Genomic DNA, 15,905 nt, shown 5'->3' with positions numbered 1-15,905 from the left:
TAATAAAAATAAAAATGATGTTAACTAAAATAAAATTTTAAAAACATCTTACTAAACTCTAAAAATTATATTAAAATAAATATTGTATAAAAACATAAAAAACAAATGAAAGTATATAAATTATGCATCAATAACACTACCTATGCATTGTCAAGTACTTGCACTTTATTTAATACAAATTACTTCAAAGCAGCTTTACAGAAATAAGTTTGCATGTTTCAAAATTCAGTTTCAGGAATCAGTAGTTTCAATTTTCAGATACAACTTTATTGTGACCAACATTGAGGACTGGAGAATATTCCAGGAGGTAAATGAAGAACATCAAAACTGATCCGAAGTTTGGGTTTCCCCATAATCATCATCATCATCTCTTTCTTACAGCACATTGAGCTGTAAATAAAACAATTCATTACATCATAAAATATAATTTTCCATTTTATTTGTAATATATGCAGAATTATTTTAATAGTTGAATTTTTACTTCAAAATCAACATTCATTTCAGGTTTTCCAGTGTTTGCATTAACAAACTCACCTGGTGAAGCTACCTTCTGCATCGCTTCCTTTTTGGGTGGTTGAGACCACTGCAGCGTCATGTCAGAAAACCCTCGTTCCACCAAAGCAGACTGAAGCTGAAATCAGCAGATCTCTTAAAACTGCTATCAGTGCACTTAGATTTCTGTATGTTTCCCTCTCTCACCTGTGACAGGAGCTGGACTCTCATTTCAGTTTCAGACAGACTCGAACTGGATTTCAGTTTCATCTTCACAAAGGTTTTCTTCAGTACAGGACCTAAAAGAGTGACACAAGAGTGAACATACATAGAAGGGAAAAGAAAACTCTAAATGCAAATAATGAAAACATAAAATGCATTGTTACTAAAATATCTACAGCAATTTAGTGCAAATGCATCTCTTAAGATTAAATGGATGCAATGAGAAGTTGTATAATGATCCTCAAAAATCAATGAAAAACAAAAAAAGAGCCAGATGACATTTAAATACAAGTTCACTTTCAATGATGCACGTGCACACTTAGACATCAAAGGGGGCTTGAGCACCTGCCCTTTTTATTCTTCGAGAGAAAGTGCCCCTTTTTCTGCAGAGTTGAATTTTTTTTTATTTTATAAATGAATATGTATATATGTGTGTGTGTGTGTGTTTCTGTTTGCGCACAACTTTCCCTCTCAAACAAATAAAAAATCAAACTATCAGGTCTATCAGGCACATCACAATCACAGACAGAGAGCCGCAGAAGTGAAGCCCTCCCTCCCTTTCCAGTTGTGTTCGTCTTGCTGTGGAGGTGAGGGGTGATGAACAAAAGACTAAGCTACCTGTGCCTCGAATTTACAGCTAATTATCCAAAAGACAAAAGGCAATTATAGTTAATTTGTCTTGCTAACATCCATGACTCATGAGAGCTACCATGTAAGTTAGCTAAAGTTTAGCTAAGGCAATAGGAAGTCTAGTAGGTTAGACCAGTGCGCATTCTTTCACTGCATGATTCATTTTTTAAAATGCATTTAGAATGATCATAAAATTCAAGATACGGGGGCAGAAATGTATATATTTATATCATTTAATATAGTTAACCAGTATCACGCGAAGACTGACGTTTTTTTTCCACCAAAAAGCAGCATGATTACAAATGTGATATTGATTTTATACAGCAGTTCAATAAACAAGAATTTAATATTAAGACACTTATGTTTTAGGCACAATATTGACTGTTTTTGCTCTATTTTGCCAACAAATATCATTCCAATTCGTCTCTCTGAGCAATATGACGCTGTTTTGTTCCTGAATGAATCAACCGTTTAAATGATTCGGTTCAGTCGCAATGACTCACTTATTAATAGTGACTTGCTGCCACCTACTTGCAGTTTTAATTTCACATTTAAAGTATATTTTCATTTAAAAAAATAAATAAATAAATATCAGTATTCAATGTTTTACGTTTAAAATATCAAAACAGTATTAATGCATTTGTAACTGCAGGTTAAATGCATTCCTGTCCTGCATTAAACAGTGTGTAAATGCATCTAAATGCCCCTTCTAATGCAGTTTCTGTGTTTTCTCTGGATTGCAAAGTTTAATTTTGTCAATACTGATTTAATTTGCTCGATAACAGCCCAAATGACTTATTATTCTAATTGACTGTTTCAATTTAAGAATTTAACTGAAAAGATGATGCACACTTTTAGAAAAAATGGCTTTATAAAGGTAAAAATGCCCATAAACAGTAAAACAAATCTATTTAAACTTATTGGAAAAGATTAATTTCTCTCATTGCTGTGAACTGATCACCACACAGAATATGCAGAATATCAACAACTTTAGGAGTCAGCTGTCCACGGTAGTCCTTAAGATATCAGCACAATAACACAGCAATAACTCAGCAAAATATTGTCTAATTATCATTATCGATAAAATATATATATATTTGTCAATATCGCGCACCCCTAATATATTTAAAGTTTTTTTTAGAAAAAATAAATAAATATGAAAAGTGCTTTTCTCCACTTGAGCCCCTGCCCCTCAAAATGTCTGTGCACATCACTGATGAGGTTGGACATGGTTTAGAGTCAAAAACAAATGCATTTTATGTGGTGAATTATTGACTGTTGAGAGTATGCAACTCTTTAACTTTCACATTTTCAAACAATAATTTGCATTCAAAAAATAAATAAAGCCATTAATAGTTTCCCAAAACACTAAATCTGCTTGTTTGATCACACCTTCTCCATAGACCTCCACCTCACACAGAGTAAGAATCGTTGAATCTCCAGGAATGAACAGACTCACATATCGACCATCCATATTGTTACATGTGTAGGTGGAGGAAACACCAGCTGGAATGCTAGAAATTACAGCACATCTAAAGAGAGACGGAGAAAACATCATTTAGACTTCTAGTCTTTCATCATACATTTTTTCAGGGATTTTCATGGATATTAAGCAACGGAAAGAGGGTCTCACATGGGATTGTTGTTGCCGTTGTTCTCCAAAGAGTTTCCGATGCGAATCTCCGCTCCGTTTATTCGTTCTGGACAGCAGTCTAGTCTGTTTGTGATGACGACTCTACTTACTCTGTAAATATAACGCAGATCCACTCTCCACCATGGGTTAGTCTGAATATCGGTTGAGGAACACGATGACGATGGTTGTATGAAACCTGGATTGAAATCAATGGCTTGTTGACCAAGCCAGGTGCCAATGGTTGATGACTGTGTGATGGTTCTTCCTGTTGCCAAATTACCTGTAAGATGTCATAGTGTTGAGAAATGGTTTTAGTCAGCTTATTTTATACTCTTTGAACGTGTTTGAGGTGGTTTTCATCAATCTAGGAATGCATTGCTGTCAGATCTGTCTGAGCTGGTCGAGTCTTCACAAAGTCCTTTTCAGGGAATATCTTTTCACTCGGCGACCATATTTGTAGCGCCTCTGAGCAGCTATTTCAGGCATTCATGACCAAGTCCTGTCTACCTGAATGGGTAAATTATGAAATTGCAAAGACTGCTGGCCATATTAGCATTTAAAGGGGTCATATGATGCTATTTTCAAATTTAATTATTTTGTGTATTGGGTGTAATAGAATAGGTTAGTTTGCTTTAATGTTCAAAAATATATTCTTTTTTTCACAAACTGGTCATTATTGTAGCTCCTCTATGCCCAGTCTTCCTAAAACGTGTTGATTTCTACAAAGCCCCTCCTTTGAAAAGCTCAGGGTGCTCTGGTTGGTCAGCTGACTCAGCGCATTGTGATTGGTCAAACATCTCAAGTGTGTGTCGGAAATGTAACTCCCCTTGTCATAACCGCCAGCTTCAGCTTCCAAAGCTATTAAAAGAACAGTTAATAATGTTGTCAGTTTTACCATCAGTTCGAGCCTGAGTCAGATTGTGAAAAAAGCCGATCGGTTGGAACCAACTGTGAGCTGAACATATCAGAGTGCTAAGCTGCACATGACGCTGCCAGTGTGAAAGCACAACAGGCACTTGCTGCTTCAGCTCTGCTTTAGCATCCAGTGTGAAATGGAACATAGTGCATCTATGTCTGTCGTCGTTTCACCGCCAGTTATAAGCAGAAAACAGGACACTGTTTGTAAATATAATTCCTTCTCTGCACTTGTGATTGTAAGAACTGCAAACAATATGCGTTACTCTACACTTCGCCAAACTCTGCATTTGAACAGTCAAAACTGAAAATTCCGTCATTAATGTCGTTCCAAACCTGTAAGACCTTCATTCATCTTCAGAACACAAATTAAGATATTTTTGATGAAATCTGAGAGCTTTCTGACCCTCCCATAGACAGCAATGTGACTGAAACGTTCCCAGGACCAGAAACGTAATAAGGACATCGTTAAAATAGTCAATAGGGCCTTTCGCACCGCTTTAGTTCCAGAACTAAATGTACAGTACTAAAGTACTGGGACCGGTCGACAGCGTCTTCATTTGTGCGTGGCGTTCAACAACAGAAACAAAGAAGAACAACATTAACAACAGGAGGATGGGGGACACTGTGATCGGAGCTGTGTTTTTGTTGTGTCTCGCGGGTTTCACAATAATGGACATGGAAAGTCGACGTATACGTAAAGCGATTGAAAGAATGGAAAGGAGGATTAAGAATCTCCAACGACAACTACCAGTGCTACATTTGCTACAAGTGCCTGCACTTCAGCATCCGTCCATCTATCGCTGTTCTCCATTCTTGCGAAACAATGTTTACAGTATGTTTACACAGCGTTTTAAATCATGGCGGGTGAGGGCGTTTTCATACGCGTTTGGCCAATCAATGTCTACTTACGTCATGATTAGTACCAGTTGTGCTGGTTAGACCCTGCTCCGGAGTAGGAGCTAATTTGGTTCTCGAAAAAGGCAGTCCGGTACTAAAATCGCACCCAGTTCCAGCGGTGCGAAAACGCCAAAAAGTGGGTAGTTCCACAATTAGTTCTGGTACTATGAAAAGGTTCCCGCGGTGCGAAAGGCCCTATTGTGACATCAGTGGTTCAACCATAATTTTATAAAGCAACGAGAATGCTTTTTATGAGTGAATAAAATAAAAATGAATTTATTCAACAATTCTTCTCTCGGATTTCATTGAAATATCTTAATTTGTGTTCCGAAGATGAACGCAGGTCTTGCGTGTTTGGAACGACATGAGGGTGAGTAATTATTGACAGGATTTTCATTTTTGGGTGAACTATCCCTTTAAGGGCTCTGATTCAGAAGCACCAGATTGTCCTATCAAAGTCGGAATTTTTTTTAGAGACGGCCTTGCACTCTTGCAGGTTCAGGAAACTGTCCTTCGTAAAATGCGCTACACACACTTGAACATTTGAACATTTGGGTTGTCACTGATTCTTGAGATGTGGGACAAAACATGTCCAGCAATTGTAACTGCTATTAGGTTTAAAAATGAAAATATTTCAAATTGTAAATGTTATGAGGGATTAATAATATAATGTATTTAACACAATTATCCCCTTCAGTTTAATTTATTATTATTATATCAAGTTTATGACACTCAATGTCTTCTCACTACATCTAAAACAGTGTGTCCACAGAGAAGGATTCAATTATTCATATGATAAAAAATGGATATATATTTTTTAATCATGAAAAATAGCTTGTTTTATCAAATGCAACCCTTAATAATATATCATATCAAAACAAGGTTGTTATTCAATGACACACGTGTGATTGTGAAGTGTGAAGGTTTCAAAGTTGTGTCCCCATTTTTGTCAACACCGTCAGACATTCATTAAAATGTAATAAATGAATATCAGGGGCAGCTGTTACTCTAAAGGACCCCTTGCCACATTCCACCTCTGCAGAGTACATCAGTGTCAGACAGGCTCTGGTCAGTTTTATAGTTTTAGAATATTTTAAATCCTAATGTTAGTATTTCCTGTGTCACAACCATGATATGTCAACACCATCTTCCAGTTTCTGAGGAAATTATTTGAAATGTTTAGATCATTTTATTCTCCTGACACAGGTTCTGTTAGCTACTACATGAACTCCATTTGTTTTGTGAAAGAAATGCCAAATTAGTCACCACCATAAGATTTTCTGTCTGACGACGGTGACGGGCCAGTGACAGAGTTCACATTCACCATGAAGTCATCATATTTTTGTGGTTTTCAAGTAATTTTTAATTATACTAAATTGACAATAGTGTTTATTTTTTTCTAATAATGTATAAATACTAAATATGTGACCTGACAGCATATATTGCTTTTGTGGATTGATAGTCATCACTTCTAGCAGAGTTAGGGTTGAGCGAACATAAGGCTGAGGGAACAAATGACACTACATAAAACATATCTATACATAATACAGACATTTGTATTCTGATCGTATAATGTTTGGATAATTTGTTAAAATGTTTAAAAGTAAATATTAATATCCTGGTGAAATTGAAATGAGATACAATGTAAATGGATAGAGGTAACAACAAATTGTTTTATTTCTTCAATTAACAGTTTTTAAAAGTTACCTTGATACCATAGCAGATCCACAGCAGACATACTGTTCTGAGATGAGATAAAATAGATAATTTGTGTTCCAATCTATCAAAACACTTAAATGTGACTCTTGAATAAAAGCTTTATAATCAATAACATTCTCACAGTTTGCTGTGTTTGTTTTAATACAGTAATTGATTGATTCAATGTATTTGATGGTTAAAATGACTATAAATTCAGGTTTTTATCACCCCCGTCAGATGTGTCAACTCTGTCAGGTCTGTCACCTCCATCAGATCAGTATTTTGATGATATTGTATTATGATATTTTATATTTGTTGAGGAATTGTTGGTTACATGTGAAAATGTAATCTGTCTGCAAGTACAGATGTAATCTGTCTGCGCTCAAAGCCTCTCAAAAGTTGTATAATAACTTTTTAGAAATTTGTTTATCTTTTTTAATTCCTATTTTGATTGTACTCATTCATTCGGGTTCTCATGTTGTTCAGAGATCTTGCACCGGCTGTTAGCGGACCTCACAGTCACATACTCGCCAGTCTTGGTCATTAGATAGCAGTGTTGGGCAAGTTACTCTTAAAATGTAATTAAATTACAGATTATTCCTTTTAAAATTGATCGTTACTTTTCTGATTACTTTATTTCAAAAGTAATTAGTTACATTACTAGTTATGTTACTTTTTTCTGTACATCCATGAAACTTACATGAAAAAGTAAGTTTTGTGTCACCTAGCCACTAGTCTCAGCCTCAGACATCATGCCCATGGACCGTTGACTGAATGACAACTGCACACTTAGCTGGAAACACTTCAGGAGTTTCGAAGACGACATTGGATTGGTTAGATTATACAGGATTTCCAGAAGACGTGTGTGTCGTGTTTTTGAATGTTCCACCTGTAAACAGAAATGCCGTGGCACCTGTTTTGTCCCACTTCTCAAGAATCAGTGTTGTAAATAAATCTTAACCATTGATGTCCACTTTCAGAAGGCCAAATAAAGTGCTTTTGCTTTCACGAAAAAACATAACATCATCTCCACAACATGGTGGCAACAACACTACTGCGATACCTGAAACCACTCCTTCCTTCTTTGTTTATACATTTTCGGCAAGTTTCGGTCAGCCTTTGCTTTTAGATAGAAAAAAAAAATCATTTTGTGGGAGACTGAGGTTTGTAACTTTGCAGATCTTACACATGCATAAAGAGCTACATAACATGCTAGAGAAACAGGAAAACGTGACAACTTATCATGTGACCTAAAGCAATGAAATCTGACATAAGCTGCCCCCTAAATGTCTTATAAAAACTTATATTCCACGCTGGTCCAGCCAACGCGCATGTGCCATCCTTTATCAGAACAAACTCTTTCTATGCCAACCAGAGCCTCTAATGGCAGCTGCAGTGACGTGACAACTTTATCAATTGCCTATTGACTCTTTTATTTAGAAGACGGTCCTTATTCTGCCAAATTATGCATCTTGCTTTCTCCCATTCATAATAATATGCAAGCACCGTCCGAGTATATGTTAAGTCTTTGGATCTCGACTAGAGTGAACTATATTAAAAACTACTGTAATGAAATGAGAACAGCTTTAAAAAAGTCGAATTCCCCTTGAAAGGGTTTAGACCAGGTTGTTAAGTAGCTCTGAATTACCTGGAAAAATCACATAGACTCCCACTTCACAGAGAGTAAGAATCTTTGAAGTTCCAGGAATATTCACAATAACATAACGTCCCTCCATCCCACGACACGAGTAGCTGTAGGTAGCTCCTGCTGGAATAGAAGAAACTACAGCACATCTGGAGAAAGAGGAAAGAGTGAGTTGCTTCTGTGTTTTTGTTGCTCATTATTAGTATGACTCTCTTATTCCTAAATTTATTTTATATACAATATTCTTAGTATAATACATGATGTTTTGCACTTTTTTTTATTTATTTTGCAGCTAAGCTGCAATAGACATGTACAATTATTTGTACAATTACGCAAATGAAGTATTATTATTACACATAGAAAATAATGTTTTGTTGTTTGTATCCCTCTTGCCTGTGTGATGCTTCAGAGAGAAACGGTGTTGTTGAATTTTGTAATGTTACAAACGGTCTCGTGACCAAGGCAACCACCTTTAGCCTTTAGCACTTGACCTATATCCCAGATAGCACATGTACGTCTGAAAGATGTCTGTTAAAAATCGCTTGATATACATCTGCTGTGTACAAACAGCTGAGAGACGTCTGTAAGATGTCAGTTATACATACATACATTCTAAATCATAAATATCTTAAAGGCATCTAATAAACGTCTATTTGACATCTGATAGGAAACGTCCTATAGACATATTGCAGATGAGCAAACATTCTAATAAAAATGTCTTGCAGATGCAAATGTCAAATAAACATCTCTGTGATGTACATGTGTTATCAGTGATATGTTTTCCTCAGTGTGTGATCTGTACATTATTACATTTTAATGTAATACAACGCAGGGAATGTGGTAATAATTTAATAATAATTTATGCATTTAGCAGATGCTTTTATCCAAAGTGACTTACGGTGCATTCAGGCTAGACATTTTTTTACCAGTATGTGTGTTCCCTGGGAATCGAACCCCCGACCTTTTGCGCTGCTAACGCAATGCTCTACCACTAAACCAGAGGAACATATGGTAACATAGGTATTGTAGGTGAATCACTGAAGGTTTGGTCTCGTCCTCTGAGTGCTGCCATTTTAAAAAGCGAATAATGTCAACCAGCTGATCTTTATCACGTTTAATCAGTTATGCAAACCAGTGTTTCTACAGATAATTGTCACAGCAAAAGAAACAATAATTTACCCAAGTTCACAGTCTGTATCAAATATGTGATCAATGTCATAAAATAAAATGACTGCATACCACAAAATAATAACATGAATGTCTTTCTATTGGGTTGTCCTCGTGCGCTGGATGCAAAACAATAAACATACAGCACGACCAATGAACACATTACTCTTATGATCCATTTCTTTTTAGTTAAAAACACAGCCTAAATGTAGTCCGATTCAGGAACAAATGACCCTTATGAGGAGAGTGACAGGTTTGAATCGATATCTGACTCACTTAACAGCAAGTTTACGATATTATTTTTTGTGAAGTATGTATAGAATTGAAAAATAAAAGTTTTGGATTATTTATATGAAAATGTATTGTTATGTTATGTTTCTTGAGGATTTGTTGATTTTGAATTCCTTTAGGCAATTCCAGTGAACTCTTGCTGCTTTCTGTAGATATTTGATTTTGTTTTGTGGTCTTATACCAATATTAACATAGTCTTAACACCTGCAAATAATGAATACATGTAATAACAAAATTATAATAATATATATATATATATATATATATTATAAAGTTACTGACCAAATGACCAGAATCTGCAACTATATAAGAATGTCAAAGAGACTCACACTTGGTTGCTGAAAACATCTAAAGAATTGTTTCCAATCCGAATCTCTGCCCCGTTAATCCTGGTGCTACAGCAGTCGAGTCTGTTAGTGATGGTCACTTTGTTCACGCTGTACGTCTTCATCAGGTCCAGCTTCCACCACGGGTCACTCTGTGTATCTGTATGAGTACAGATGGAGCTCAACCCATCCAGAGCGTTTTGGGCATACCAGTTGTAAGCTAATGTCGACTGAACAGGTATGCCCCATGTTGCTATGTTCACTGGAATATTTTTAATGGAAAAAGATTACTTCCAATTACAATTATTTATTTATATTCTGATTGTAATTTATATAAAGAACAAATATAAAGAAAATTATAAGTTTCTGTGAAGCTGCTTTGAAATAACGAGTACTGTAAAAAGCGTTCAAAAGTTGGGGTCACTAAAAATGTATTCATTTATTCAGGAAGGATGCATTAAATTGATCCAAAATGATAGTAATTACATCCATAATGTAACAAAAATGTATATGTCATATAAATGCTGTTCTTTTGAGCTTTCTATTCATCAAAGAATAGAAAGAATCTTGAGCATCAAATCAGCATAATGATTTACGAAAGATCACGTGATACTGAACACTGAACAACGATGCTGAAAATCCAGGTTTGAATCACAAGAACACCTTACATTTTATGATATATTACCATTGAAAATAGTGATTTTAAATAACAATTTAGTGATCTTTTAATCAAATATACTGTATGCAGCATTGATGAACAAAAGATAAAAGATTTTTACTAAGGTTTTGAAAGGTGATGTATATGAGACAAATGCTTGGAGATAAGCGGGAAATATTTACTGTGGATTTTTTCCCCCCAGCTTATTTATGTTTGGTCCCTCTTCTCAATCTCTCACTCTAAGTTGCGCTCTTTTTGTCTTTTTTACTTTCATTGACTGTTGCTCATTGCTGCTCTCTTGCAGATTTCAAAAGTTTGTGAGAGAAATTCACAGTCAATAATCTTGAGTCACTGAGATGTTATTAGGAGGGTTGATCTTCAATATTGCATGAATACTTTCGGATGGTTATCAGTCAACATCTACAGGACTCAATCTGCATGATTTTTGCCTATGCCTCAATTTTACATCATGCTCCACAGTAGCAAACCTTTTTGAGATTTCTCTGTCGACTTGGATGGAAAGATTCAAACAGCAGCCAGTTTTAGTTGAAATAAAATAAGCATTTCAGGAATAGTATTGTAATTTTTCAAACTTCCATCAATCATACTTAGTAAAATAAATAATAAACCGTAATTTGTCCTGCTGGGCTATTTAAGTTTATGAGATTTCACCATGTTTCTGTAATATTTACATTGCAGAGCCTGGAAAATGTTTAAAAGCAGCACAAACTCACTGACAAAAGATGTAATAGTGTTTAATTGACAAAGTCTCACCTTCTCTTCCTGCCTTCGTTTGAACGGAGAAAAACCCTTGAAATGAGAAACAGAATGACGCTCAGTATTTAGAAATTTAAATGGATTTTTCTTATAACTAGAAACTTACATTTCCTTTCAGTCAGTTACGTTCGATGTTACGTCGACTGACATTGGGGGTCTCACTCAGGAGCCCCAATCACCTCTGAGCTTTAGAAGAAAAGGCCAATGAGAATTGGCGAGTGGAATCTGCATGCCAAGCCACTCCCCCGTACATACGGATATATAAGATGGCGGCGTACATCCACTCATTCATATTTTTGCTTTGGAGCCGATCGCATCGTGAGCGCTGCTTTCTAAAAGAAGAAAATGAATCTTCACTATCTACAAACTGCAGGAGTTCTCGGCTGCGGAGAATATTCCTTCTCTTGCATTTCAGCGGAGAGATCACCCCGTTGCACACAGATAAGTGCCGCTGTCCTTCCCTGGACAAACCAGCCTAAACGAGCAATTTCCTACATCAAGCACAGTTGTCGGGATGTCTTTCCGACCATGTACTACTTGGTGTGGTAGTTTCCTTACCTCTGACGATGGTCACAATCGCTGTCTCACCTGTCTGGGCCGTAAGCATGCTGAGACGGCGTTCGTGGATGTCTCATGCCCACATTGTGAACGCATGTCCATGGCTATGCTAAGATCGCGGCTCTCATTCATAATGAGGCTTCCCTTGGGCTCTACCCAGCCCAGTCTGTCGGGTCGTAAAGACTCTGCGGCTGCATTGGTTAGGGACAAGAGTGACCTGAGGATCATGGTCAGGAATGCTACATCAGGCCAGCCCCCACGGAATTCTGGCCCCTCCCAGTGTAGCCCCGTTGAGCTCCCAATGTCGACTGAACAGGTATGCCCCATGTTGCTATGTTCACTGGAATATTTTTAATGGAAAAAGATTACTTCCAATTACAATTATTTATTTATATTCTGATTGTAATTTATATAAAGAACAAATATAAAGAAAATTATAAGTTTCTGTGAAGCTGCTTTGAAATAACGAGTACTGTAAAAAGCGTTCAAAAGTTGGGGTCACTAAAAATGTATTCATTTATTCAGGAAGGATGCATTAAATTGATCCAAAATGATAGTAATTACATCCATAATGTAACAAAAATGTATATGTCATATAAATGCTGTTCTTTTGAGCTTTCTATTCATCAAAGAATAGAAAGAATCTTGAGCATCAAATCAGCATAATGATTTACGAAAGATCACGTGATACTGAACACTGAACAACGATGCTGAAAATCCAGGTTTGAATCACAAGAACACCTTACATTTTATGATATATTACCATTGAAAATAGTGATTTTAAATAACAATTTAGTGATCTTTTAATCAAATATACTGTATGCAGCATTGATGAACAAAAGATAAAAGATTTTTACTAAGGTTTTGAAAGGTGATGTATATGAGACAAATGCTTGGAGATAAGCGGGAAATATTTACTGTGGATTTTTTCCCCCCAGCTTATTTATGTTTGGTCCCTCTTCTCAATCTCTCACTCTAAGTTGCGCTCTTTTTGTCTTTTTTACTTTCATTGACTGTTGCTCATTGCTGCTCTCTTGCAGATTTCAAAAGTTTGTGAGAGAAATTCACAGTCAATAATCTTGAGTCACTGAGATGTTATTAGGAGGGTTGATCTTCAATATTGCATGAATACTTTCGGATGGTTATCAGTCAACATCTACAGGACTCAATCTGCATGATTTTTGCCTATGCCTCAATTTTACATCATGCTCCACAGTAGCAAACCTTTTTGAGATTTCTCTGTCGACTTGGATGGAAAGATTCAAACAGCAGCCAGTTTTAGTTGAAATAAAATAAGCATTTCAGGAATAGTATTGTAATTTTTCAAACTTCCATCAATCATACTTAGTAAAATAAATAATAAACCGTAATTTGTCCTGCTGGGCTATTTAAGTTTATGAGATTTCACCATGTTTCTGTAATATTTACATTGCAGAGCCTGGAAAATGTTTAAAAGCAGCACAAACTCACTGACAAAAGATGTAATAGTGTTTAATTGACAAAGTCTCACCTTCTCTTCCTGCCTTCGTTTGAACGGAGAAAAACCCTTGAAATGAGAAACAGAATGACGCTCAGTATTTAGAAATTTAAATGGATTTTTCTTATAACTAGAAACTTACATTTCCTTTCAGTCAGTTACGTTCGATGTTACGTCGACTGACATTGGGGGTCTCACTCAGGAGCCCCAATCACCTCTGAGCTTTAGAAGAAAAGGCCAATGAGAATTGGCGAGTGGAATCTGCATGCCAAGCCACTCCCCCGTACATACGGATATATAAGATGGCGGCGTACATCCACTCATTCATATTTTTGCTTTGGAGCCGATCGCATCGTGAGCGCTGCTTTCTAAAAGAAGAAAATGAATCTTCACTATCTACAAACTGCAGGAGTTCTCGGCTGCGGAGAATATTCCTTCTCTTGCATTTCAGCGGAGAGATCACCCCGTTGCACACAGATAAGTGCCGCTGTCCTTCCCTGGACAAACCAGCCTAAACGAGCAATTTCCTACATCAAGCACAGTTGTCGGGATGTCTTTCCGACCATGTACTACTTGGTGTGGTAGTTTCCTTACCTCTGACGATGGTCACAATCGCTGTCTCACCTGTCTGGGCCGTAAGCATGCTGAGACGGCGTTCGTGGATGTCTCATGCCCACATTGTGAACGCATGTCCATGGCTATGCTAAGATCGCGGCTCTCATTCATAATGAGGCTTCCCTTGGGCTCTACCCAGCCCAGTCTGTCGGGTCGTAAAGACTCTGCGGCTGCATTGGTTAGGGACAAGAGTGACCTGAGGATCATGGTCAGGAATGCTACATCAGGCCAGCCCCCACGGAATTCTGGCCCCTCCCAGTGTAGCCCCGTTGAGCTCCCGGCAGATGGCGCCGGTTCATCCCGCGGTGGACCCAGCGTCTCTTTCGGGGCTCCGGAAGAGGATAAGATGTCTATCAGTGCATCAGAAGAGGGGCTATCACCTTCGGAAGCCGAATATTCTGCTGAACAGCCCCCCGCCGCTGCGGCTGCTCAGTCGGAGTCCGAAGCTGAGTTCACGGCCATGCACCTCCGGGGCCGGCCAAGAGCATCGGACTGGAGGTGAATTCTCAACCTTCTCCCAAGCGCTGGAGGCTCGACGATTGGTATCCTGGCTCCGGACGTGACTCCCAGCCACGTTCTTCCCCAGTGCCTTTCTTCCCGGAGGTTCATGAAGAGCTCACCAAAACGTGGATAGCCCCGTACACTGCCCGATCACGTTTGAGCTCTTCCCTCCTCACTACCCTCGATGGTGTGGTGGCCAGGGGGTATGCTGATGTTCCCCATGTGGAGCGTGCGGTTGCGGTGCACTTGGGCCCGCAAAATGCTGCCACCTGGAGGAACCAGCTGCACCTCCCGTCCAAAGCCTGTAAGCTGTCGTCAGCACTGGCTGCCAAGACTTACAGCGCTGCAGGCCAGTCCGCCTCCACCCTGCACGCCATGGCCATCCTGCAGGTTCACCAGGCCAAGGCACTGAAAAAGCTGCACGAGGGTAGTCCTGACTTGGGGTTGATGCAGGAACTGTGTACGGCGACCGACTTTGCTCTCCGAGCGATGAAGGTCACGGCGCGGTCCCTCGGTCAGGTGATGTCCACTATGGTGGTCCAGGAGCGCCATCTCTGGCTGAACCTGGCGCAGATGTGTGATGCTGACAAATTTAGCTTTCTCTACGCCCCCCTCTCCCAGGCCTGCCTCTTCGGCGACACTGTCGAGGACTTTGCCCAGCAGTTCTCGGCAGTCCAGAAGCAGACAGAGGCCATTAAGCACATCTTGCCCCAGCGTGATTCTTCGAACCCCAGGCTGCCGGGAGCCAGGTCTCAACACCTGCTCCGCCCCAGGAAACACCAAAGGAGTTAATCCCTCAACAGGGGCATCGAGCTGGCCGCAGAAAGGGGGTGCAGCCTGCTTCTCAGGGTGCCACTAAGTCTTCTCAGAATACTGCGAAACGTCCCTGAGACGGGCGACCCAGGGATGACAGGAACTGCTCTTTTGGGGACACCGACATCTGCGCCCCCACCCCCGGGGGAGAACCGGGGGCTTTTTCCACCACTGTCACTGCTGACCTCCGGGTCAGCGGTACCCACCTTCTAAGTAAAATAGCAATTTCCCTCATCTCTGGGTCTGTCGCGCTAGGTTCTGATTGTGAGTGACACTCTACTTCCTCACGCTCAGACTCGGGGCATGAATTCACCTCTCAACACCTTGGAGTTGCTGGACGCGCTGCTTCCTCGCACTCCACTGACTTCTCCGCGGGACTGGGACGATCAGGTTAGTGCTGCTTACAGCAGCTTGTCTCTACTTCTTTTGCTTCCCGGGTTGAGCCACCTTCTTCCCACAGCTGCCCCACCACGGGTATGTTGATAACCACTCTGTTGATTGACCGGCTCGGCTACGCGATTCAGTTCGCCAGGTCCCCTCTCAGGTTCAGGGGCATTCTTTTTACATCTGTCCCAACAGACAATGAT

At 39.0% G+C, this 15,905-nt stretch overlaps 1 protein-coding gene across 1 annotated transcript; it reads right to left on the bottom strand.

The window, feature by feature from the left end:
* Window positions 1-333: 333 nt before the first annotated feature.
* On the bottom strand, window positions 334-14,085 carry LOC107754932 (uncharacterized). Its single transcript, XM_016571575.1, has 10 exons — window positions 14,014-14,085; window positions 13,423-13,458; window positions 11,352-11,387; window positions 9,923-10,149; window positions 8,139-8,284; window positions 2,978-3,257; window positions 2,737-2,876; window positions 700-791; window positions 535-631; window positions 334-390 (listed from the first exon to the last, which is right to left on the bottom strand). Exons 1-10 carry the CDS (start codon window positions 14,083-14,085, stop codon window positions 365-367), a joined length of 1,152 nt encoding a protein of 383 aa, XP_016427061.1. The 3' UTR covers window positions 334-364.
* Window positions 14,086-15,905: the final 1,820 nt, after the last annotated feature.

The sequence above is a fragment of the Sinocyclocheilus rhinocerous genome, unplaced genomic scaffold, assembly GCF_001515625.1.
Source record: "Sinocyclocheilus rhinocerous isolate Xijiao unplaced genomic scaffold, SAMN03320098_v1.1 scaffold2577, whole genome shotgun sequence".
In the NCBI taxonomy this organism is placed as follows: domain Eukaryota; kingdom Metazoa; phylum Chordata; class Actinopteri; order Cypriniformes; family Cyprinidae; genus Sinocyclocheilus; species Sinocyclocheilus rhinocerous.
Note: the sequence above shows the minus strand (reverse complement) of the source record. Positions and strands in the feature narration are given on the sequence as shown.